The 26,278-nt window shown below is 43.6% G+C and overlaps 1 protein-coding gene across 3 annotated transcripts; it reads left to right on the forward strand.

Annotated features, from left to right (window-relative positions):
- On the forward strand, positions 1 to 25,116 carry n4bp3 (NEDD4 binding protein 3). 3 transcript variants are annotated; one of them, XM_069696939.1, is made up of 11 exons: positions 1 to 239; positions 19,633 to 19,913; positions 20,048 to 20,219; positions 20,995 to 21,207; positions 21,513 to 21,634; positions 21,783 to 21,978; positions 22,057 to 22,149; positions 22,241 to 22,492; positions 22,649 to 22,907; positions 23,337 to 23,705; positions 24,539 to 25,116. In XM_069696939.1, exons 2-11 carry the CDS (start codon positions 19,666 to 19,668, stop codon positions 24,559 to 24,561), a joined length of 1,947 nt encoding a protein of 648 aa, XP_069553040.1. In that variant the 5' UTR covers positions 1 to 239; positions 19,633 to 19,665; the 3' UTR covers positions 24,562 to 25,116. The 3 variants fall into 3 exon arrangements, with proteins under 3 accessions (XP_069553040.1, XP_069553037.1, XP_069553039.1); XM_069696936.1 differs by having other exon boundaries at positions 23,337 to 25,116; XM_069696938.1 differs by lacking the exon at positions 1 to 239 and adding an exon at positions 6,637 to 6,723 and having other exon boundaries at positions 23,337 to 25,116.
- The last annotated feature ends 1,162 nt before the right edge of the window (positions 25,117 to 26,278 follow it).

Here is a 26,278-nt window from a genome sequence, read left to right on the forward strand (position 1 = left end):
TCACTCTGCTCTCCTCTATTCAAACCTCCGAGAGGGAACAGACAGTAGTCCCCAGTCTGAGCTCCTCTCTCCCCACGCCGCCAGCAGGCTGCAGGCTGTCTGCTGCTCCGCACTCAAGTCCTGGAAAATATCCTGCGGAGCAACGTAAACACCGTTTGTTTCCTTTTATTTCACCAGCGAGACACCAAACTGCAGCAGTGTCAGTGCTGGTCCGAGAGATGTCCTGCATGCGGAATATGGTGAGCGCCAGTTTTTTTTCTAATCTTTCCGTGATCCGCTGCCTTTGCGCGTACAGCGCTGCAGCTGGAAACTGTGTCAGTATGAGTGTGTTGTGATCCATGATGTCAAAACTTTATGCAGACTCGACCTGGATGGACTCCACTTGATGATAAGCTCGTCTGTGCAGATTAAAGCCTTTAAACTGATGACACAGTGTTGCTCTCAGTTTGTAGTCCCTAAATCAGGCTTAATCAGTTGTCCTGGCATTTACAAGGTTTTTTTTACTGCGCGCGCGCGTGTGTGTGTATGTGTGTGTGTGTGTGTGTGTGAGCGAGTGAGTGAGTGATTGAAAGACTGATGGAACAATATATTTGTTTCATTTATCTCCTGTCACTTCTGCTGCACCTCCACTGCAGCACATTGAAAAGTGTAAATGCTTTGGAGCTGAAGGGTGTCTTTTGATGCCCAGGAGTTTGGGGGCAAAAAACTGTTCCCCTGTGGGTGTCTGTGTTTGTGTGTGGGAGGAGGGAGACCCCTGGCCCAGCATTGGGGACTGCCAGGCTGTTGTCGTGGAGACCGGAGGCCACAGGTGACCTCTGACCTGAGGACTCTTGGAGCGTTGCAGGACGAGCCCTTTGAGTGTGGTGGTTATGGGTGCGCGCTGACGCAAGTGAAGAAGCATGTGTGACAATAGAGAAGTGTAGGCTGTTGTTGGAGACAGCTTGGTAACCATTCCTGTAATTCAAAGAGGAGACAGCGGGGTGATACTGCATGGTAATCACTGAGACAATTTAAGTACTGTTTAGGGTTAAAGTCACCACACAAATATGCATTTCTCCTTTTCATCCAGCCCTCTCCATTAACTCACAGAGGTGACTGAGAGATGAGAGATACATCCGTGCAGATCAACTTAGTTTTTTTGTGCCAATGTTTTGTGCATCTCGAACTTCAGTGTTTAACTGAAACGAGATGGTTTGAATTTAACTTTTGCTTTTAAAAAAAAAAAAAGAAACACATGTCAACATACTGTTTTCTGTGATTTCTGTGAACTGACCCTTTAAGGCTGCACTGAAATGAAGTCAGTCACCTGTTAGAGCTTCTTTCAATAAACAATTTTGGCATCTACTGATCAATAGGTGAGTTTTGATTATTAACTGAATGTTAAGGTAATTTATCAAGTAAATAAATCACCTTTTTTCCATTTTGTGTCATTTAAAAAATGATATTGTTCCCTTGTGATGTCAACATTTTAGAGTTTAATCTTCTCAAAGAGGTGACTCTAATTATTGCCAGGTTATCAAGACTAAAATATTCGATCCAAAGGATCACGCCGGTAGTTTTTGCCAGTGTTACGAGCCCCTGTTAGCTAAAAGCTTTGTGTGAGAGTTTTGAGGACAGCGTATTCGCACAGTCTGTCTCATTGCGGGTCTTCTCTCAGCAGAATCAGCCGGACAGCTGATGTGACGTCTTCGTTCAGCTGTTTGAGCTCCCAGGGGGTCGACACTCCCCTGTGTGTGTGTGTGTGTGTGTGTGTGTGTGTGTGTGTGTGTGTGTGTGTGTGTGTGTGTGTGTGTGTGTGTGTGTGTGTGTGTGTGACACACACGTCTCCTTACAGCACTGGCAGCTGATGAAACACTAATTCTGCTGACCATCAGATGTCTGCTGACCATTTGCTTCGTGTTGCCTTACCTACAAATTAGAGGATACAAAATGTGCTCCATCAGGCACAGGGACGTTGAATGAAGTCTGCACCTCCGTGCTCCCACAATGTGTTTGTTTTCATGCAAGTACTGAACTAAAGGTTTTGTCCCATCAGAGGAGAAGAAATCCACCATTACTGTTTGATGTAAAGTCACATCGCAGTGCTGTTTCGTAGCATGTAAGTCCATTGGAAGTCAGTCATGCATACTCCATTGTAGCAGATGGTGCAGCAGGCAGAGCACAGTCGTAATGGCTCTGTGCTCCTTGACAGACGTATCCCCTCAGGTCAGCCACCTAATCAAACACTAATCAGCCCTTCTTCCACTCATTGGTTTCGGTCTGTTTCCTAAACTCTGTTTCTTTCTCCCCTCAGATTTTCCTCCCCTTTCACCTCGTTTCCTCGCTGGATGCTCCTAATCTGGAGCTCATCCTGTTACCCCATTCTCTCTAATTCCTCTCTGCACTCATCTCATGGACTCTTTATAGACAAGGCTATGCCTGATCGCTCTGAGGAGAAAGTGTCACGCTCTCACACGTTGACTCTCCTCGCCTTCACTCATCCTTCTGCCTGTGGCTGGCCTGATCCACTCTCTGGGCCGTCTGTCGCTGCGATTAAACCCTGGCCGGGTTAAGAAAATCACTGTGGGACCTGGCCAGGCGTGTAGCGCTGCCTGACTGTATTCAGCCACAGTAGGATATAAGGCTGTTTAGCTTTCACAGCTCACCGCTCTCACAGTAAAGGCCAACAGTTTGCCGCAGAAGAAAATGTTTAAAACCGACCCGTCCACTCCACACATGTGGATGCTCTCTTGTCTGAGCGCTTTGACAGCCGCTCGGACTTAATTCACCACAGTAAATCATTGATTTATTCGATACAAACTCAGCTGGGTCAACTTGCACCAGCTTACAAGCTCAAACTAAGTTATTTTCCGAGTGCCAAGACCGAAAACACACCCAAGTTAATCATTATCTCCGAGTGGCAAGTGTTTCCCTATAGCTGAAGATTGATCTTGAAAGGTATATTGACATTCCTGCCACCTCCTCTTAACAGATTTTAAACTGCGATGAGGCAGCTTTATTAATTTACTTAGGTTATATTAGAGACACCTTAAAGCTGCACTAGTCAATATTGTTTTAACAGCAATGGATTATTGGACTGTGAGTGCAAAGGTAGCAACTGGTTGATAACATAGTGGAGTTTTTAAACTAAACAGCTAGAATAAGAGTGAATATTGGAACTGCATTTATCAGGTCACTGGAATATAAAATATTAATATTGGCAACTAATAGTGGCAAAATTAATTTTTTGTGTTTAAAAAGCTGCACCCCTTGGTCTGATAAAAACAAAAAATTATGCAATTTGAAAGAATAATCCACACTTAAATGCTTTTAAAACAGTGATTTGGTTTTCTAACTTAGATTAAATAACCCTTAAAGAAAAAACACGTGAATTTCACATGTGACCACATGCATTTTGCCCATTGGAAACATGTCGTTTTTGGAAGATTTTCATGGTGTAATGTGTGAAGGCCATGTAAATTCCCATGTGAAAATGTTTCCACATATTTTCCCCATTTTATCATATATGCAAATTGTGGTAAACGTGTCATCCTTGTGATCACGTGTCCCACATAGAGAACATGGAAAACTCTGTAAGGGATGACAGGTTAAAGCATGAAACTAGGACTACTTGATTTTCCCAATAACAAAATAGCAACTACACATGAACAACATCTGGCAGTGTGCAGGTATTAAGTCTGGGTGTGTTTTGGCTTTGACTTCCAAAATATTTAGCAACAAACTGAAATGTATTGTCAAATCTGTCAGCCACATAAATTAATGCCAGTCATTCGTTAGTCAGCTGATATCACTAATATTTATTTTTAGATGACGCTCAGCACTATCTGCCAGAAATTACATTGAACTTCGGAGAGACTTCAACTTTCACACGTAAAGTACTGAGCATCACAGGTTTATGATGTATAACAGTTTAAGTGTGAGTGAGCAAGGGTGGATTTGTCTTCATAGCTCGCTTGGTGGCCCACGTACCCACTCGTTTCTGTCAATCAAAATCTCTTCTCCAGCCAGATGAGTCAGATCCAGAAGACAGACTAATTAATATTTAATCATCGTAAGAGCCCAATATATTCTGGGTTATTACTGACTGCGTGCTTACTCGACCTGTCACCTGACTGCTGAACAATCGTCTTATCCTCATGGGACAGACTGGACCCCTGACCTTCAGAGGGGAAAGGTCTGAGAGTGTAGGAGGCGGGACAGGCCCCATACTGTGGCCTTTGTCTCTAAATGTCAGCCGCTCAGAAGGGCTGGCAGAAATAGTTGCTAACTCTGGCATCATCTCATCCTGGGACTATTGTCTTGTTAACGAATGTGGCCTCCCCCCCTCACCTCCCGTGGGTCAACTTTGTTGTGTACAGACTTATTGTTTCCTTGTGTTTTTATTGATCGGGCTTTATCTCCCCGTGAGGAGCTCCTGCACTCACCTGCCGTCTTTAGATACCAGCAGCAGCCTCTGTGCTTGTGTGTGTGTGTGTGTGTGTGTTTGTGTGTGCTGGGATGAATTGTGTGTGCGTTGTACTCAGCCCATGTCTCTTTTATTTAGTCTGAAGAGTTGTAGTGTTGCAGAACAAAAGGCCACGAGTCAAAGCCCTCCTCTGTGAGTGGGCCTCGTTGTATTTATATCTGCTCTGCTCTCTCCAGCAGCGTTTCAGTGTGCTGTCACGTCCTGTACGTTTACATAAAATCAATATGCCGGTTTTAAAGGTTGCAGTTAGTTAACGTGACCTGTGACCTGCTCGTGTCTCACTCGGGTCACACAGGTGGTGAAGTGGAGCGGTGACACTGTAATTCTCTCCTTGTTGTTTGAGAACAGCAGATATGAAACCGGTTTGCTGAGCACAATATCTGAAAACAGATGAATTCAGGTCACCCAGCTCTGTCCAAAAGTTCTGATTTGGTACGAGTGAAACAAAAGAGAATGAGCATGCCAACTGTGAGCTTCAGTGGTTCTGCTAAATGGATTTGGTGAAATTTGCAAAAAGCCGGATTAGCTGTTTCCTTTTGTTTCCAGCTAATTGTGTGTTGATCCTCGTGTTATGTTTACCAAACAGATATAAGAGTGGCATCAGTGTTCTTATCTAACTCGTATTCAGTGCCTCTGTGAACTAAGATAGTTGTGTTAACTTCTTCAAAATCCTTCTAGATAGAATTTTAAAATGTCATGTCATGTTTCTCTTAACTCCAAACTGACAGAAACACGGAGCTCAGGTGGCCATCCTACACAAGATCATGTTATTTCTCCTGAACCAGACAGTCAGCATGCCTCCCATAGCTGTTTCCTGCGATGTTATTGTCCAGAAGAGCTTAGGCAGAGGAAATGAGTCTAGCCCGGGTCGGCGTCTCGTCTAGTTTGCTGGTCAGATAGGTACAGTATCTGTCAGGAGGCTCCGACTCGTCCCTCTCTGGTGCTGTTTTTTTAAAGTGCTGGCCCGTGCATCACCTTTACCGCTCCTCCAGTCTCCTCCAGGTTCCTCCAGCTTACTACTTGGAGTGGCTCTGTCAGCCAGTTGGGAGACTTACAAGTGAGAATCTGTGGAATCTGAGACTGGATATACCCGTGGGGCCCAGACATAATGACAGGGGTACGGTGGCACCTGCTCAAGTGTTTGCCTGGGCTGCCTAGCTCTGATGGGGTTATTCCCTCTTTTCATTTTTCAGCAGATTTTCTTCAAATTGCACTCAGCAGGCCAAAGGGCACCATAAAACATCACAATCTTATGCTGGAATGCCTTTAATAGCTTGCCAATCTCTCCATAGTGCATCTCTGGCTGGCAAGGTGCTTTATTAGCTGAGATTCTTGCGTGCCCTCCTGTCGGTGCCAGCTTTAAAAAGTCCGGATACCCCCTTCAGTCCGCTCAGCTCGGTGGCCTACATCGCAGAGCGAAGACAGCAGAAAGAAGTCGCTCTCCTCTGGTTTGAGGCGCAGAGAACAATGTCCTCTCTCTTCTCCCTTCTCAGATGCGAGCCTCTCCAGTTTGAGTTATGTAACTTGATACGACGCAGAACCCGTCCAGTAACTCGGCCTCAGGAAGGGAGTCTTACACTCAGACTATTGTCCAGACAGTCCACTCTGACACAGCCCTCATGTGCCCTCATTTTCCTCCTCTTCCTCATTCTCTCTTTTTTTTTTTCCCCCCGACCCTGATCGTTCTTTCTATGTCTTTGCTGTCTGTCTTCAAACCCAGGTCTAATACTTCATTATTGTCTTATTATCTGTAAGCAAACAAGACACACGCTGGACTGAGCGGCTCAAAGCTGCTTCACATGCAGGGCTTTTTGTTTCTGGAACCGGAGGAACAAGTCCAACCACCCTGATAAGTCCACAAAAAGATGAGCAGAAGGGCAGTTAAAGTGGAGGGTGTAGGGTGCACAGGAAAAGCCCTCGGATGAAATTGAAAACAGAGGTCAGCTTCGTGGGTTTTTTCCTCCATAAAATGCAGGTACGTCTCCCGTGATGCTGCTGTCACGATTGAAACCATCCTCATGCACGGCTTAAGATCAGCTTAGTTTTGTATTGAGATCAGTGCAAACTAGTCCTCCTCTCATAGCCCACAGGTCAGTGGTTTAGGTGGTTTCCTCCTCACCCACACACCTCCCAACTGCCCTCACAGACTGAGAAAGAGGAAGTCACGTGGCGTGATAATTAGAAGCGTGAGACGGAAAGAAAAAGAGTGAGCATGGGATCGGGAGCAGAGAAGTGAACTTTCAGGTGGACAAACACAGGTAAACAAGTGTTTTTTCCTACTAGTCATCATATGACATAGCATTTGAAAAGTTATCTAAACATCTCTGTTTGTGTCATGTCATCACATAATTTAGGTTTCAATTTGCTGAAGTCGCTTATATAACACTGAAAGTACCTAAACTCTCCAGTCTAACCTGTCTGTGTGTATTTGATACCACCATGACTTATTTACATGAAAGTAAGTCCAACGTGCTCTGAAGTGATTTAATGCTGCATTGTCAAAGAAGAGCTTAAGCTGCAGAGAGAAGAGGAAGCCAGCCTGATTGTTAATTACTTTGCCCACGAGGAGTGCTTGTTTGCAGGGCAGCTGAATTAGAATGAGCTAACTTTCAACCTAAATCCTTTCTCCTGGGCAAATGACATCACGCTGAGCGGCAGCCTCAGCCTCCCCAAAGAACAAATATGTTCGTTCATGGTAAATTATTCAATGTCCCAAAATGGAGCCACGGGGTGCTTAAATAACAATATCTAGGACTATTTGCTCCACTTAGCGGTGCATCTGATTCCTTCAATAAACCTCTGACATGCATTATTTTTCTGTTATTTTTAAAAGATCTCTGGTCTGATGGTCTATTTGTGTCCCTGGAATTCCCCTTGAGGAGGATTCATGACTTTTTGTTGTACCCGGGCTGAGTAACAACATTTCCTTGTACTTTGGTCTTCCGCTGTTAACGTGTGTTTGTTTTGGAGAATTTAAAGTCTTTAGTTTCTCTGTACAGCCGGAGGCAAAAGGTCACAGATGAAACTCCTCATTTTGATATTTCACCCTTCTTTCTTGTTGCTTTGTTGTCACTGTAATCTCTGTACAGTACAGTTGTGACCCTGATTTTGCTGATCGAGCGGATTTTCAGTAGTTCCCACCGTGCTGCTTCTCAGCTCTGACAGACAACAAACACTCACTTTATTTACAGAGAAACTCCGCAGGAGTTAAAAGTGCTGATCCTGTGACTGAGCGTCAGCATGTGTCAGCATCAGTGTTTACTACCTGACATCAAGACTGCTCACTTCTTCTCTTCTTCTGGCGTTACGGTGCAGATGAGATCAAAGAGAGCTTGCTGGGATGTGATCAGTGAAGCATTTTATCCACGTGGTTTATTTATGCCCTCAATTAGAGTTCAGGTTGTGTTCGCGTTTTAAGCAGTCATACCACGCATGGGTCAGTCCGTATCTGTGAGCTCTTGAATCCCAATACATTTTCAGCCACAGTACACACATTTCCCCGTTTGTGTTTGCGCTGAGTGTGTGGTCCAACATGGAGAGTGTGTGGATGGATGCGTGCACATTCACGGCAGCTGTTAAGTGGAGCCGGCTCAGGTGTGGGTCGATGTGGGAACCACTCGATTTCCATCACTGTAATCACAGAAGCGGTGACTCCTACATGAACCGCTCCAGGAAACAAAGAAGCCACAGAGTGAAGAGAGAGTCTGTGCTCTGTTTCCTCCCCTCCCCCCCCCCTCCTACTGTAAAGAATTTAATAAGCTAGCCTTCTCCTGCTTTTGTCTTATATCGGCTCCATTTAACACATTATTGCCCCGATTATTGGGTCAAATTATCAGTCATTAAATAGTTGTTGTTGGTCTGCTGTTACCAGGGTGGTTCTCATGGGAACCGAGCTGCTCTGGATAGTAGACAGAAAATGTCCCACAGCACCATAGGGCCTGCAGCAGAGGAAGCCATCCACCTCAGCCATATCCCTGCTACGCGTGTTATGTGATGGAGCATTAATAATTACCCAGTAAGAAATGTAAGGAATGCAAGTTTGTTTCCTCACGTTGCTCTCACTGAACTTCTGCTCTGTGCTGAACGCAGCTCTGCTGATAGCAGCAGTTGGCAAACACTGTACAGGCTTGAACTGGATTCAGGATTGATAGACAGCGTGCAATTCTGCTGTTTGCTTTTCTCACCAATTCCACTGAAGTTACGTGAGGAAATATTTTGGTTTGCTGTTGCTTTTATATTTGATTTCCTTGTTGAAATACCAAAGAAAGTCGGTGTGTTTATCCAGCGTGATATCACTTCTGCAGTACTCATCTAATTACTCTAATGTTCTCAAAACAAGTTTGGTTTTTATTCATAGCGCTCACAGCGTGCCAGCAACTGTACTTTGTGTATTAACACCTGAACACGGTGCCAAAATCATCATCCAAGATTAAAGTATCAAAATAAGAAAATAGAAAACACAACAGTAAAATGTGTCATGCTTGGCTGGTGGAAACTACACCAGCAATGTGAAGATGGATCATCTTGACGAGTTGCAAGATGACACTCATAAATGCCATCATGATGAAGTCCATTGAACTTCTGAAGTGTTTTACCCAAAGTCAAAGTAAATACAGTTGTTTTCTTTTTCTGCAAGATTTGGTTCCTCAAATCTCCTTAAAAGTAGTCATTAATCTCTCATAGCCATCCAACATTACCTGGGACAATACAGTGCATCCGGAAAGTATTCACAGCGCTTCACTTTTTCCACATTTTGTTATGTTACAGCCTTATTCCAAAATGGATTAAATTAATTTTTGTCCCTCAAAATTCTACACACAATACCCCATCATGACAAAGTGAAAAAAGTTTGTTTAAAATTTTTGCAAATCTATTAAAAATAAAGAACGAAAATATAACACGTACATAAGTATTCACAGGGGCGGTGCAGTGGTTAGCATTGTCACCTCACGGCAAAAAGGTTCCGGGTTCGAATCTGGGCTTGGGCCTTTCTGTGTGGAGTTTGCATGTTCTCCCTGTGCCTGCGTGGGTTCTCTCCTGGTACTCTGGCTTCCCCCCACCATCCAAAGACATGCGTCTCAGGTTAATTGGTAGTTCTAGAAATTGCCCTTAGGTGTGAATGGTCTTTGTTTACGTTTGTCTGGCCCTGTGATGGACTGGCGTCCTTCAGAGGCCCCGAGAGTCCTTCAGGTGCCTTTTGACAAACTCCAGGCGGGCTGTCATGTGCCTTTTACTGAGGAGTGGTTTCCGTCTGGCCACTTTACCATACAGGCCTGCTTGGTGGAGTGCTGCAGAGATGGTTGTCCTTCTGGAAGGTTCTTCTCTCTTCACAGAGCAATGTTGGAGCTCTGTCAGAGTGACCATCTGGTTCTTGGTCACCTCCCTGACTAAGGCCCTTCTCCCCCGATCGCTCAGTTTGGCCGGGTGGCCGACTCTAGGAAGAGTCCTGGTGGTTCCACACTTCTTCCATTTAAGGATGATGGAGGCCACTGTGCTCATTGGGACCTTCAATGCTGCAGACATTTTTCTGTACCCTTCTCCAGATCTATGCCTCGATACAATCCTGTCTTGGAGGTCTACAGACAATTCCTTGGACTCCATTGCTTGGTTTGTGCTCTGACATGCACTGTCCACTGTGGGACCTTATATAGACGGTGTGTGTCTTTCCAAATCATGTCCAATCAACTGAATTTACCAGGTGGACTCCAATCAAGTTGTAGAAATATCTCAAGGATGATCAGTGGAAACAGGATGCACCTGAGCTCAATTTTGAGTGTCATGGCAAAGGCTGTGAATACTTATGTACACGTGATTTTTTTCGTTTTGCAAAAATTTCCCCAAAAAGTTTTTTACGTTATCATTATGGGGTATTGTGTGTAGAATTTTGAGGGGAAAAAAATTATTTAATCCATTTTGGAATAAGGCTGTAACATAACAAAATGTGGAAAAAGTGAAGCGGTGTGAATACTTTCCAGATGCACTGTACATAGGCTAGTCCTCAATCTCTCATCATGGACCTGTCATTTCATTCAGGAGTTTTGAGAAGTAGACCTGACACCGTTGCAATTGTAAACTGCTTTAATGCAGCCTGTGAATAGAAAGATTGACGGGTGTAGCAACAATAACTCGGAGGGGGAGGGGAGGGTTGAGGGAGCAGTCAGTTGTTCAATTTGTTCAGAGATTATTTCCTCCAGTTCTGCCCTCAGATTATCATCTCAATCAGAATCTCTTGTGACCATGGCGAAGCAGTTGTTTTGAATAGTGGATGCGTCCAGACTTTTACTTTTGGTGAAGGGAAAAAAAACATCTTTTAAATCAAATTTGACATTATTTGAGATATTTGGTGCAACATGCGCCGATGGCATGTAGTGTGTGTTTGTGTGAGGAGTGAAGGGCAAGTGGATGTCACTTAAAACAACACTGGGGTCAAGTACTTATACTCATGCTGCTAGAACTAATCTCTTTTGATCTCGCGCACGCACACACGCACACACAAATATAAATACACACACACACACAGTTTGAACTCAGGGATCTGCAAAGGCATTCATAAACAAAATTAGGAATTATGCAATCAATCCTTTTCACACTCCAAATTGAGGATGTTTTAACAAAACATACTCTTTGTTCTGAATCAATGTTGGAGGAGAACCAGACCAGGGTTGTTGTGGAATAAATTGACCCATCAGAAATGCACTCGGGGTGGGGTAAGAGGAGTGCCTTTGAATGCTCTCCCCTGGGTGCTGTCTTCTCATAATGAAGCAGCTTTACGTAACATCAGTCAGACCCAGATCAATACGGTTCCATGAAACACGAGTGCAGCCAGTCACTCCTGATAACCCCAAACATGGCTACTATAGTGCGAGCCAGCAATTGAATTCTGTGCAGAAATACAATACTGTAAAGTCAACAGAGGCAGTAGAAGTCTGAGTTTTTTCAGTTTCTCCTTCTTATCAGTGTTCTTGTGGTTCTTTTTGAAAAAAATGCCATTATTGATTACATATTAGGCCTGAAATAGCGGTATTTCTGTGGGTGTGTCTGGTTTGATTGACAGGCATGTAGTGCAGTCAGGTTTCCAGTATAGGTGGATAGCTTTAGTGTCTTCAGTCTGACTCAAGTCAGTTCCACCCCCTTGTTCCTCCCCAGCCCATCCAAATAGGGTCGTTTCTGGCTCCAAAAAAACAAAATGGCGACATGGAAGTTTCAAAATAGCTGTTTACGATCCAATGAATAGGTTGCCGCTTGGATTGAACGTAGCTCCAAAAAGCAAAGGGTTCCTGTGAACAAAGTAACATCAGCTTGTTAACTTGCTCATGACCGTGCTAGTTGTTTAGTGTTGATGTTCAGCTGGCATAATGTTTACCATTGCAGTTCAACTTTACATTTGCCAATTAGTGCTGAGCACAGCATAAAGCTCAGGATGACAGGAATGTCATGTTTACATGTATTTAGATATAAATATTGGATAAACTAATTCTGACTTGCTGTTGGTAAAAGATAAAAAGCCAGAAGATCCAACTTTTGTAATGAGGAACATTAATGTCTCTGTAAACTTTCATAGTAATCAATCCAATACTTGAGATATTTCAGTCTTAACCGAAGTGCTGGACCGAACAAAAGACACCAACCAGCACGTTCACGTTGCCACCACCAGAGCCACTACCATGACTAAAACACTCATATTACATTAAGATATACTATGTAGGATTCTTAATGCCTTTTACTCTTGGTCGAAAAGGTTTTGGATAATGGTATTGCTTTAGAAAAGGAGAAAAGCGTATGGTTGCAGTGGAAGCAAAATAATCGGATACTATTTCGTCCATAGTGTTTCAGTGTTTTCTGAAATGCAGCAGCCCTCTCTTGTCAGAACTTGTGTCCGCTCTTGACTGCCTGTCTGCTCAATAGCACCCTGTATGTATGGCTATGACTAAATATAACCCTTAACCCCTGTAAAGACCGGAGAATTCATCATCAATGGGCATAGTGTGAGACTGAACACTGGGCCTTCAGCTTTAGCACCACCGTGTCCAACTGCCAGTGAATTATGGCCCGTGTGTCAGTCGTAATCTTATATGTCAAGGAGTAAAAGTGATCTTCTGTCTGACTTTGACCACATCTTCATGTGTAACTCGTACTCCGACAAACTTCACTGATGAATGATGCCAAAATGACACACGAACTGCCGTCAGATGTAGAGAACAAGAACCATTTCATGACCCATGCTTTTCATCGTCTTGGCTCCTCTGGATGGCTCCAGGGTCTTTGGAGAAGCAACGTCTGCCGGATTGTCTCCCATCCATAATGAATAACCTGCTAACAATTAGAGACTTCTGCACAGCACTCCTCTGCTGTCATGCCCCACAGCCAGAGACTCTCTCACACTCCCTCATTACACGCTAGCATGTGATAGTCAATCACAGAGTGGAGTGCTCCTCTGCTTCACATGTAGTGAGGTTCCTTCCTGGTCGGCCTCAGGCACAGCTTACCCTGCTGCTGCCGGCAAATTTAGACACGATCATATCTTGTCACACTCACCTTTACATACATTTTATTTTGTGCTCTCTGTTACATTACATGCACTATTTCCCGCAAACTATGACATCAAATTCTTCCCTTAAACAAGAAGATGATAACTTGCACTGGACATGGAAATGTATTTCCTTTGCACTGAAGGATGATACAAATGTAAATCAGTCATTTTAGTCATGTTGCCCACAAGACTTGAGGCTCAGTCTGTCCACATGTCTCTCCACACTGAAATATTGTTGTTTTACTGCTACCTGATGGATTGCTATGAAATTTTGTGCTGACATGTGTGGTCCCAGACAATAAAACATCATGACTTTGGTGAACCACTGACTTTCATCTAGAGCCAGCAGGTTAGTTTCACTTTATTCAATGAAAGATCTACATCTAAAGGATAAATTAGTACCAATTCTGGCATTTGTGGCCCCCAGGTGATGTATTCTAATGACTTTGGTGATTCTCTAACTTTAGCGCCACCATGAGATGAAGCTAATTGCCTGTGGTTTTAAATTAAAGCTCACTTCCAGTTAAAGTCAAGTTCTTGTTAACATGTCCATATGGTGTTTTTTTTTATATGCTAGAAGACATATCATTATGAGCGGAATAAGCAGTCAACGCCATGACTGAGCATTTCCACTTTGGAGCCACACTGAAACTCTCAAAACCACAGGTTCAGACAGTGAGCGTTTCAGACGTCACACCCCTAAAGAGCAGAGGGGGGCTTTCTATATCATCAAGCTGCAGGGAAGCTGCAGCCAACCATGATTTCAGCCACTGGTTTGTGAATAGCCATTCGAAGCCTTTCAGCCATTGCCATCTTGGGTTTTTGGAGCCAGAAGTGACCAAATGTGGACAAACGACTTGATCTGACTGAGAACCTAACGACACTACATCCGCCCACCTATAGCGGAAGCCTGACTGCACCCCAGGCCTGTCAATCAAACAAGATACGCCCCCATATAAACTGCTTTTTAAGGTGGGAGATCAAATACATAATAAAAAAGATTTCAGAAAGACCACCACAACATCGATCATAGGGAGTGACCTTAGCGAATAATGACTCAAGGAAAACATTTATTGACTTTGTATTCCATAAGAGAAGTTGAATGAAAGTCTATGGCGTCAGAGGGTTTTTGGAGCCAGCCCCTAGTGGCCTTCAATTGTATTGGCTTCACTTTTCAGACAAACTACGTCCACTTTTATATGTGATATATGGCTGCAGGCAAGCAGCGGCGGGATTGGTGGAGAAGAGGCAGGGATTATTTTCATATTCCGCACATACTGATTGAAGTCTAGAGATGCATTGAAGCCACTTTTTAACATTAGGGAATTTTTCTTCTTGGAAATATGTAATTTTTGATGAACAGAGATGCGTTTTAGGTCTTTAATGTGCAAAACGAATGACATCAGCTTGACTTTTTTTGTTTCGGGTTAACATGCTTAAAGTAAAATGGTGGATATATGCTAAAGATCACCTGTTTGGCATCAGCATGTTAGCATTGTCACTGTAGACATATGGTGTGATTAGCATTTAGCTCGCTACCTGCGCACAGAGCCTCACAGAGCTGCTAGTCTGACCGTAGACTATCGTGTTGTTGGATAATCAACTTGTTTCTGATACTGTGACAGAAGCTTTGGTTGCAACATACCGAGTCAAACCTCGGACACAATATGCTGCCAAGGCCTTCTTTGTAGATGGGAGGTGTCCCAGGCTATCAGGGTAGGTGTTGAATATATTCCTGCAGCTCTCTGTAGAATAGATTAAGTAAGGGTAGTGGTTGATTTGGTAATCGCTCAATAGTGTTTTACACAACAAACAGCTGTGGAAAACTAGCGAGCACAGCTTTGATAGAGCTTATATAATGGAACAGAGTGTGTGCTGTGTGGGAGTTTTAGATGTAACCTGCGAAGTTACCCCACAAACGTAAACAAACTTTGATCATGAGCAGTGGAGAGAGAGAGAGAGAGAGAGAGAGAGAGAGAGTGAGCTGAGGGAAGAGGATCTGGAGCTGCGAGCTGAGCTAAGCGCAAGCTTTGTTTTTTTTAGGACTGTTCTGAGTGACCAGCACAACACACACACACACACACACACACACACACACACACACACACACACACACACACACACACACACACACACACACACACACACACACACAAGCGCGAGTGAGCGTCCGCGGGCGTGAGCGTTTTGTGCATCAAAACCTGACGAGTCGGAGCTTGTGTTCTCCAAAGCATTTTTGGAATTTGGCTTCACCGTCCTTCTCTCCTCCGTCTCCTCTTCACACTGAAGCATTTGGTTGAAAGCTTTTATTTTCCCCACAGGAGAACTGATTACAATATTTCAGGAGCGCTTTATCCTTGAAGCCCTCCTTCTGAAGGCCACGTTTTGTTTCCTTTGTGATTGTAGTAAATGGGCAGTTTTCTAGAGGAGTTAAGGTATTCTGAGAGGACCGCAAAGTATCACCGCCAACTTCACAGAGGAGACACCTCTCGTGATCACATCCTTCTTCGTTAGGATACGCTGCTCGATCTGATCTGGATCGCTAGGACTGCACAATATCCACAAAAATAATGTGATCATTTTTAAATGCAGGCGGCAGTGACGATGCAGGTGTTAAGATTTTAAAAAGGTTTCTTTAAACAAGATGTCGGAAGAAAATCAGGGAAAATCTGAGAAAGTTTTGTAATCCTTTTTTATGATAAAGTCCAACTGATGCTCAGCCATGTACATTCAAGACTCATGAGAGGGTTTTAATCGTGTACTAAATGTATTTTAGATTTACAGTTCATAGCAGCAAACTTGTCATCTGATTCATATACAGGTAGGTTCATAGTGCAGCAGATGCAGGTAAAAATGTGCAGAATAAGAAGCTTCTTTTGTCTACACAGCATTTTTGAAGAAGCTCATCACTTCTTTGGAAGAAGCATAAATCAAGAACAGTCTACTTTTCAATTAGACCATCAATGTTCAAGGCTGGTAAAAAAACAGCACTGCTTTGATCGTGTGTGTGTGTGTGTGTGTGTGTGTGTGTGTGTGTGTGTGTGTGTGTGTGTGTGTGTGTGTGTGTGTGTGTGTGTGTGTGTGTGTGTGTGTGTGTGTGAGTGATTTAAGGAAGTGTGTTGCATTTCAGGGCCCCTTTGGCTCGTTGGGGCCGGGCTGTAAATCTTGCTGTGTCTCCAGGTTTACTCGGGCTCATAAACTAGAAGGCAATTAGGGAAAACAACTGGATGCAAGAATTTTTCAGTCCTGCAAGATTTGTGGCTGCAGCCTGAAAGGATTTTCACCCTCTTATCTCCCCAAAAGGAATTGCCTGGCCTCAGCCAGCCTTTACCCCGAGCCCAGCTTCTCGTCAAGCATTGATTGGCCTCCTGTGTATTTGGTAGAAACGAGACACAGAGTAAAGTACCATTGCTAAATATACTGCGTCAGGCCTTGACCAGTGGCCATTAGGTTTGGCACAGTCATGATTTATTCATGTGGTGTCAAACACATATGAACATATACACTCAGCATGACCTGCCCTGACTCACATTGATCATGCCTCATGCTCTGACCCGGCCAGGACACAGTGATAACACTTCCTGGTTGGACAGCACCACAGACTGTTCACAACGTGTCCTATTATATCTTATTATATTCATCATCATTGATTATCAGGCTGCTTTCCTCAGCCCGAGAACAGCCTCTATTATATCGGCATATTAGGAGCCCTATGCTTTAGCGGAAAGTTTTACATTGGGGAAAATCGCGCCTCATGAATAAAAACATGAGCAGCTTGGGCTGCTTTGATCTTAGGCCTGGCTGAGAGCCCTGAATGGAGTGGGCTGGAGCTGCTGTTGCGCAGCTCTCTCTGCCTATTTTAACCATTTGCATAATTATTATAACTGTCGAGGCCAGCAGTGCAAAGCACTTGATCAATGTGGATTGTATCAGAAGCAAGAGGAGATGCCAGAGTGTCACTGCGGGTGTCTGTACTCATACGGAGGATATTTGTGTGTGACGGTGAGAGAGGGAAACTCCTGGAAGGTGGTGAGTGTGTCATGGGTGTGTATGGACCGAGCTGGGAACTGACATCCAGGCGTCGGGATGGCCCAGTCAGTGGTTGGGGTGAGCCCAGGTTTGATCCTCCCTGCAGCTGTGCACCTGCTAAAACCTTCTTGACCACCACATTTGCACATAACATAAACCTTATTGGAAATATATTTCCAGACCTTCCAAGCAGTCAAATGGTTCATTTTATTTTCACTTTTATATCTTAAAACGTGCTTCAGATGGGCAATCAAACCCAGTGACTACTCTTTGCTTTATTTTTCCATCGTTCTTCATCATAATGCAAGTGTCATAAACAACAAGCTGGAAAACGCATCTTCCTGATGCTTTTAAGGACATTTCTTAGAGTGATGAGTCTGAACACCTTAATGTGTAAGAAGTAATCAAGTATACATGATCCTTTTACAACATTCTGGTTTACCTGTTGTAAATTATTCAGGTTAAATCTTGTGACAGTGTATCTTTACATTTGAGTGCAGCTAGATATCAAATATCTGATGTGCTTGATTGCAAACAGAAGGAAAATCCACTAACAATAACATATCAAGGCAGTATTGCATTTCTTGTGTGAAAGGTGCTACACAAATAAAGTTTATTTTTATTAATAATATTCCCTGCAGTGGGTTACCTATCAGAAACAACCTTCAATTCTCCTTTATTTTTACGAAACAATGAGATTTGTACAAAATTGTTAAAAATATATCTTAACATTTAGGGTATGGTTTGAAAAGATGGTCAGAAGCGATGTTCAGTGTTGAAGTTTGTTAGTTAATGAGACAAAACAAACAAAACGCCCTGTCTGGCCCCTTTAAAGTCTGGTACCTGTTCTGTTGGTGCCACATCGGGCTGGCTGCACTCGAAGGGACACTTTGAGACTCCCTCGGTCGGGTCCTGTTTGTAGTCAGAAAGACTGCGGCGTGTTTGTGTGTTTTATGGACTCGGGAATGTTTTATGGCTGCTGGGGGTGTTTATGCACGGGAAGAGAGCGGGTCAAAAGGGTGGAATCAATAGTGATCCTTAATGAGGTTGTCTGGAAAGAAGGAGAGGAGGGGATGTGCAGCTGATTAGTAAAAAACAATGGTGAAGGGAGTTCAGGAGGAGGGTAGAGAGGATGATATGCTGTGTACGGGTGAAGAGGCTCAAACTCAAGTTGACAAAGCAGCAGGGCATTTTGAGTATTGATGTAACTTGGCATCTGGATTAGTTTTGTCAAAGGCAATTGGAAATGTTAATCAATGTATTTTTACTTTTCTCTACAGAATGTTGTAACTGTCAGAACACCTAATATCACAGACATCATATCTGTTGGAAATATACGCAGCCAGTGCTCGACTTATGAAGGGTGTGTGGTTGGTCCATTGCGTCTACGTGCTTTTCATGAGAGACTGAACATTTGCAAAGAAAATATGCTGCCACAGCACTTCATTAAATTGTCCATATTGTACACTGTTCATTTCTTTTCTAAGGAAATGATTTGTAGTAACTGAGTTGGATCAGAGTTACATAACTGGCTTATGATGTGACATATGCTGTCCTGGCTGAAAAAGAAAAACAACATAACCATCACAGAGTTCATGTTTCAGAGTTCCTGTTGGGTGGAATAACACAATCCTCTGAGAGGAAAGACTGTTTCTGTGATCACAACATCATAAAAAAGACCTTTTGAACTTGAGTCACTCTTTTTGCAAAGGCATCATTTTACATCTATTGTCATCCTCTAATAATAACAGGGTTTCATGGAGGTCAGGTGGTGTGTGTTTGTTTTGGAGCGAAGTGTTGTGCTGTGATGTGGGAAGCTGAGTTGTTCTAGCTGTGCTGCGAGAGACAGCTGTCTGTCCAGAAAAAAAAAAAAAAAAAAAAAGCACAGCTGATGAAACGTGTCATCTTGTCATCGTCCTCCAGAGATCAACATCCACACACAGGAGTGAAGGGGTTTATTACAGTGAAGGAGGAAAGGTGTTTGTTATCTCAGCTATATTTAAACATGTACTAAATGGATTAGTACACAATTTACTACAAATTGGTGGTAAATTCATGGTTGGGGGTTGCCTTGTAAAAGCATGTTAACCTGCTAAATTAAGATGGTAAACAACAAATCTATTTAATATCAGCATGGATCTTGCATGGACATAGACTCCTACTTTTGTTATAGTTTAAAATAATTTAGCTGTTGAATAAATGAGGTGGATGACAGAAAATGAATTGCTGAGTCATTTTTTTAAAGGAAGAATTCCAAAATTGTCTTGTTGTAGCCTCACAAATGTCTGTTTTCTGGTATCCTTAGACATATTTTTGAAGTGTTGGCCAACCAGACATTTGAAGTACTGATTGCACTAGTTGTTTTTGATCAAATGTTTGGATAATAGACACAAAACAAATTAATTGATTGACAATGAAATAGTGCAGAACGATTGGTTGTTGGGCATTTTAAAATGAGCAGGAAAGCTTTAACATAAAGCCTGTGACAATATTCAGGCATCAAGAACATCATCAGCTCGTTATTTACCAGATCTGGCGCACTTACTTCATCGTCCTCTGAGCACTTTTCTATTTCTATTTCATTTTCTATTTTTCTCTCTTTTTACAGAGCACCTTACCTCCCTGCAGAGCCCTGTAATCAATGGCAACCTCAGTCCAGACTCTTCCTCTGACCCGTGGCCCTAGCAAAAACTTCCGTGACCCTTTCCCAGCCCCGCCCCTCTCACCACGTTGCGGCATGGGAAGTGTAGGCAGTCTGGTGGAGAGGCCGGATGTGTCTCCGACCAAAGGCAGCCGTGCGGTGCCGCAGGTGAGACCCAAACAGAGCAACGGCCTCCTGAAGAAAGGCTTCACCCAGAGAGAGCTACTCAACTACCTCAACATCACCAGGTGGGCACTGCTGTAGAGAAGCAGGTACTGTCGTAGGGTGTGCCACACGCGGCAGGTTTTCAAGGTGAAGTCAGGCACTATAAAACATGACAGGATTTACTTGACCTCAGCTGACCTACTGTGCTTCCAAACAGAAAAGAGCCTAAAGCAAACCCAAGCAGTGACGGCAAGAAGGACATTATCTCTGGCCTCAGCTCAGTCGGTGGCCGCGAGGAGGACAACGTTTACACCAAAGTCTACCATAAAGACGGCACAGAAGTAGATTTGACAAAGAACTCTCTGCCAAGTGGGGGCAAGTATGAAAAGGTGAATATTTTTGTATGAAACCTGCAAAAAAAAAAAAAAGGGAAGTTCAAAAAGGTATTTCTGGGTAACTAAATGCTATATTTTAATAAAGAAACAATTATATGTTGCATCATTTGCATTAGATGATTAAACATAAAATGATTTGTTATTCTCATTTTCAGCTAGCTGACAGGAAATATGATGTCTGACTGTGTGTGACTGCTAAACATTGGTGTAAGAAAATAGATAACTTCAAAAATGACGGACTGCATGAAAATGCTGAATTTCACCAGTAATTTAAGGAAAAGTACTTTAAAAAATACTTTAAAGTTAAAAGCAGAAGGTGTGAGAAGGGCTGATTCTTATTTACTGATTCAGGCACAGATGCAGACGAATTATTTCCCATTGTGCTCTTTTTATAAATGGTCTTCAGCCGGTGAAAGGCTGCTGGGTCTGTGGTAAATTGATCAGTACCACATTTATACATCTCTGGCAGCGTGATGCAACACCCCCACGGCCTGTTACCAGCATAAATCAGCCCTCCATGTCCTCCAGCTCACCAACACAGATTGAAAATCTGCCACTTGCTGTGTTCTGAATTTATTGCAGCAATCAAACATCACATCATTCTGCTTGAATTGATCAATGTTAAGAACATAGAGGGTGGAACCATATTGATTTAATAGAAACATTGTAATTTATGGTTCATAGCTTCTTTGCTGTCGTAAGGTCTTTCCCTCCAAACCTCCACCTACCATCCTCGAAAAACGCTCTAAACGTTCTGCTCCCTCTCTAGGCTCGTTTCAGGTCTTCAGCCTTCAAGCCAGTCACCCCCAAAAACTTCAGCTCCATGCAAAATCTGTATCCGTCATCCAAGTCAGAGGACATGGATCACGGCCTGTCGAACGGGCTGCACAGAGCGTATGCTCACGTCCCCAAAGCTGTCTCCACCTCCTCGTCTTCTTCCTCGCCGTCCCGTCACGGAGGACCAACGTCAAGTGCTAACAAGGTGTGCTGCTAACACATGATTACAACCTAAAGCCTGAATCCCATGAATCGATGTCCGTGGCCAGTTATTACCTCTGGCAAGTCTATTTGTCTGCTACTAAATGGTTGTTTACTTTAATCAAACTCAGTGGAAAGTTGAGCTATGGGCCAGGAAATAAGAGAGCAGGTCACATTGATTACAGATAGGAAACATTTGAGCTCTCTCCATGTCATTTCATTTTCCAGCACTGTTTATGCCTAAAATGTAACTTTTCTCAACCTATGAGCATCACTGCGACGAATAACTTTATGATTATGATTGTGCAGGCCGTCTCCTCGGTGCGTGGGATGAGCCAGGAGGAGGATAACCTGTCAGACTCGGGCCATAACTCCATGAGCAGCCTGCCGCCATATCGACCTCCCTTCCGCCCACACCTGGGTCACATCAGGTCTGCTGCGCCGTTCGCTTCTTCACTATACTTTATAGTCAAAAGCTGTAAAGGATGTTTTTTATACTTAATAACTGTGTGGGTTGTGATGATAGAAGAGATTTTAATGGCCTTTGTGGTTTCGTCTTTTTTTTTTTTTTTACCCAAGTGCATCTATGGGCCAAATCAACACCATCGGCTCCCAGGACCGCACCTCTCTGGGCCTGAAGGCGGGAGGGTCCGGGGGCGTGGTTATAGGGGAGATGGCGTGTCGAAGCATGGCCACCCTGAGTCGTCTGGCTCCATATGGAGGGGACGCTCCACCTCCTTATGAATGGACGCTCTCCCTCTCTGTGGAGGAAGTGGTGAGCACCGGCCAAGATTGAATGGGAGGATGTGCAGGTCAACATGATTTACTGATATCGTGCCGTTGTCTCTTCCAGGTGCGCGATCTAGAGGAGCGGCTGGTGGAGAAAGAACATGAACTCAAACAGATGAAACGAAACCTGGATGAGAGTGAGGGCGCCATCGTTCAGGTGAATCTTGTTGTCTGCTCTTCATTATCAGTCTATATATCCATCTGCCTCTCTTTTGAAGTCCTGACCCCCATCTGCTCATCGCATGCAGGTGTTTGAAGGGAAACAGCGTCTGTGGGAGAAGGAGGTGGAGGAGTTGAAACGCCTGTATGCTGCAAAGCTGCGTCAAGTGTCCCAGCATGCTCAGCGGTCCCAGCGCAGTCTGCAGTTGCAGCTGTTTAAGGCGCAGCAGGAGAAGAACCGACTGCAGGAGGAGCTGGACAGCCTGAAAAGCGAAATGAGCCAAGAGGCTGGAGCCATGCCAAAGAGAACCAGCCCGACCCTGGAGGAGACGCAGTGGGAGGTGAGGCTTTGGAGGGACAGGGCAGTGACAGTTTATGGCACTTAGTAGTGATTACAGACCACAGACGAGATAACTGCATTCCTCCCTTTCCTCGTTTGTCCCATTAGTCGGTAAAAAGTTTATCTTTATTCAGCCCTTATTTCCTTCACCTCTCAGGTTTGCCAGAAGTCGGGGGAGATCTCCTTGTTGAAGCAGCAGCTGAGGGACTCCCAGGCCGAGGTCACCCAGAAGCTGAGTGAGATCTTCCAGCTGAAGACGCAGCTCAGAGAAACCCGAACCGAGCTGCGCAACAGGGAGGGTCAGATAGACGCTCTGAAGCTTGTCCTGCAGGGGACACAGAGCCGCAGATGTCCCTCGCAGACCGCACATGAAGATGGAAGAGGAGTTGAAGAGAATCCATCTGCGGGGGCAACAGGTAGTGTTATGTATCTGTCTCTCACTCATGTATCTCAGAGCAGCAGTATTTGATTTCCCTGCTTTGATTGTTAAGAAGTGAAACCTTTCTGTTGTGGTTTTGAGGCTCCACAATAACTGACAAAAGTTGTAGTATCAGCAAAAACAAGTATTTCGAACCTACTTATCCAAGCCGAGGTGATGCATGGAAAAAAGTAAAGGTGTTTTATGTTAAACTAAGTGAAGCATCTTAAATGAATTTCTTAACACAGCAGTGTCTGGGTTATTTTGAGTTATATTTACATGTTTGGACCCAAAATCAGGTTATTTAAGTATCCAGGTCGGGAGCAAAGTTCTCTGAGCATTTAAATGCAGCCAATGTCTTTCATTATGTTTCCCCTGCGGCTATGCTGGGCTGTAGTTGAACCCATGTGAACCTTCCCCCTTGCAGGAGGCTGCGGGGGCCCTACGGAGGAGCGTCTGCGCGCAGAGCTGCTGCTGGAGCGACGCCAGAGCGAGGCCCAGGCCATAGCTTTCGATGAGGAGCGGAACACATGGCAGACAGAAAAGGACAAGGTCATCCGCTACCAGAAGGAGCTGCAGACCAGCTATTTGGAGATGTACCACCACAACGAAGGGCTCGAGAGGGAACTGCACCAGCTGAGGGCCAGCAGAGAGCAAGGAGGTGGAGGAGGAGAAGGAGGTGGAGGAGAAGGAGGAGAAAGAGGTGGAGGAGGAGGAGGAGGAGGAGGAGGAGGAGAAGGGAGCAGAAATGGGACACTCGAAAGAGACGTGCCCGAGCTGAGGAAGGAGAGAGCGGGTGAGCAACAGGAGGACACACCTTCCCCTGGTCTGCCGTGGATAGAAAGGATTGAATCATCTGAAATTTGAATGTGACCATCTTGTTTGCAATGCAAACTGTTTCCTTCCTGAAGCGGGGCATCTATGGAAGTCCATGTCTGCCAGTAAAAGAGAAAAATAGACTTCATAAATGCAAATAATAAGATAAAGGCAAAAACGTAAAATAAGTACAAATATACTACTAATTTATCACCGAGTGAGAAGATTGACTTGCTAAGTCAAAATCTTCTCCGAATTATGAATTAAGTGAAAGGCTTTGACTAAATCCCAAATATGGCATAATTTGTGAAATGTTTTGACACTAAAATAAAAGGTTTGATCTACTATGTCAAAATGTTGACATACAAAGTTTATATTTTGACATAATCAGTCTGAATTGTGTGATTTAATAAAAATCTAATGCTAAAATTTGAATTTGCGGTTTCAGTCAAAATTTCCCAGTTTTGATTCAAAAGTCCAAATTTTGACTTGTGAGGGATTTTTTATGATGAACATGGTGAGTATTTTCATCATGGATAACTGAGAAACGGGCTTCCATAGGTTCCTATCTATTCTTTAATATCTGCTCCTGCACCCTCGTTGATTGTTTGATGCCCTTATCCTGCAAAGACGGAGCTTATATCCTCCTCCAGAACACACTCACACTGACGGTCGGCCACATTTAATCCCCCGTGGAAGTTCTGTAAAACTACATCCAAGCAACGAGACTCACCTTCTTCGCACTGTCCGATTCTAACCTGTAAATGATCAAACTGATATGCTGATTGTGACTATTTTGTTTTTATTTGGTAGTTACTTGGACTGGCCTGCTGTAGAGTCTTGACGGTGACTAAAGGATTCAAATGGATTTAGTGTGTGGTCCAGCAACATCTTAGCACCTGTTCAGTGTGTGCAGACAGATCTGTGGATTCATGGTTCACCTGGGCTTCGAGAGGAAAGCCGCATATCTGGATTACGTACGGAGGATTAAAGCTATCTGGTGCCAAGGTAACTAACTGTGTTCCTCAACCTGGAAACATTGGACTTCTTTTTCTCATTCAGTTTCTAGTCAGGTGACATCTGTGTATTTTGTACATAATTGTAGTTTTTATTTGATTCCAAGCACACTGTTGTCTTAACCGTGCATACTCCCACATCTTTTGATTGCAGCGGAAGCAATCAATAGATGCGGATGATGATTCTGATTGCCCTGCTTATTGGTGCAATTTGTTGCACGTACCCAGCCAATAACATCAAATGCATGACATAGGAAAAGTTGTTCTCTGGTATTGTTTATTATTAATATATGAACATTCAAAAGCCAGCTCTTAATTGACCTTTCAACATACTGTGACTTGTCTATTTACTGGAATTAAAACTGTACAATATCAGTATGTTTCTTTTGCATTCATAATGAATTAATTAGTTTTGGTAAATGAATGCAGCAACATGTTTTATAAAAGGATTTTCCCTCTACAGTCATCTGAATTCAACTGCTAGAAATCACTTGTGAAAATGTTAGAGGTGTAGCTGATGGTATTCACCCGAGGGCTCAGACGCCTGCCTGCTTTGAAGGGGCTTAAAATCTCCACGGAGCGTACCAATAAAACCCAAGGACAGGAGCTTTATGGCAGAATGAACAGAGCCGGTGTAGGCTTTTGGGACTAATGTGGCTTTTAGAGGTTTAGCCTTGGATCCTTATCTCAGCCCCTCTCCCTGAGGCCCTCCCTGCTCTACCCCAGCCAGCCTCACATACCAACCCCTGAATTACAGACAGCAGCGAGGTGGAAGGTCAACTGGGTTGTAAACATAGGAGGATCCCTGTTTGCTCAAGACACTTCTATGGAAACCATCAAATGTACAAGCTCGTGCTGAAGACCAAGGAAATCTTGGCAGGAAGGAGGGTTTAACACTTTTTTTTTTTTTTTTTTAAATCCAAATGTGCTGCATGTGGATGCACAAAAGTGAGAACAAATAAAAGAGTGCAAATATAAGCGATCACATGTTGTAATGCAGGTTTATTTTTTATGCGGGGTCATAATCTGGATAGATGTGAGCTGTGACTGACTCACAAAGCTCTTACCTTGGCATTTAAAACATTATATAAACTCGGGCTTAATATAACTGCAGCTCCAGAGAGGTTGAGTGATTTACTGAAGTGGGAAGAGGAAATATTCTTACCTCTCACATGTTCTTGCTCTGTAGGAGTGTTGTAGTGCTGAATGTCATCAGTGCTGTTTATAACATGGTAAAATATTAGTGAATAATTTATGACTAAAAAACAGTTCCTGCTTGTGAAACTCCTTCAAATTAAAACCCCTGAGAGCCCAAAGACTTCAGGCGTGTTAAGTTTGAATAGTTTGATAAAACAGCAGCAGTGCCACCAAGTGGGTAACTATAGAAACCTCATGGTAGGAGCAGTTCACCACTAAAGGCCCAGCACAAGCCTCCCAAAACTGACTGGAGTATAAATTTTTTTTTATTTTAATTTCAGATGCAAGTATATGAAACATGTTAGAGGATAAATATTTACAATAAAAGTTGCATAACACA

This window comes from Brachyistius frenatus, unplaced genomic scaffold (genome assembly GCF_029030835.1).
Source record: "Brachyistius frenatus isolate BFR_SWC_R1_liver_20210118 unplaced genomic scaffold, ASM2903083v1 Contig_22, whole genome shotgun sequence".
NCBI lineage: Eukaryota > Metazoa > Chordata > Actinopteri > Embiotocidae > Brachyistius > Brachyistius frenatus.

What these genes read in the sequence shown, in the direction of transcription:
- n4bp3 (XM_069696936.1), top strand. Translation starts at nt 19,666, where the DNA reads ATGGCAACCTCAGTCCAGACTCTTCCTCTGACCCGTGGCCCTAGCAAA. An exon ending in GTGGGGGCAAGTATGAAAAG is followed by an intron (nt 20,220 to 20,994) that starts GTGAATATTTTT and finishes CTCCCTCTCTAG; the next exon opens with GCTCGTTTCAGGTCTTCAGC. An exon ending in GTGAGGGCGCCATCGTTCAG is followed by an intron (nt 22,150 to 22,240) that starts GTGAATCTTGTT and finishes CATCGCATGCAG; the next exon opens with GTGTTTGAAGGGAAACAGCG.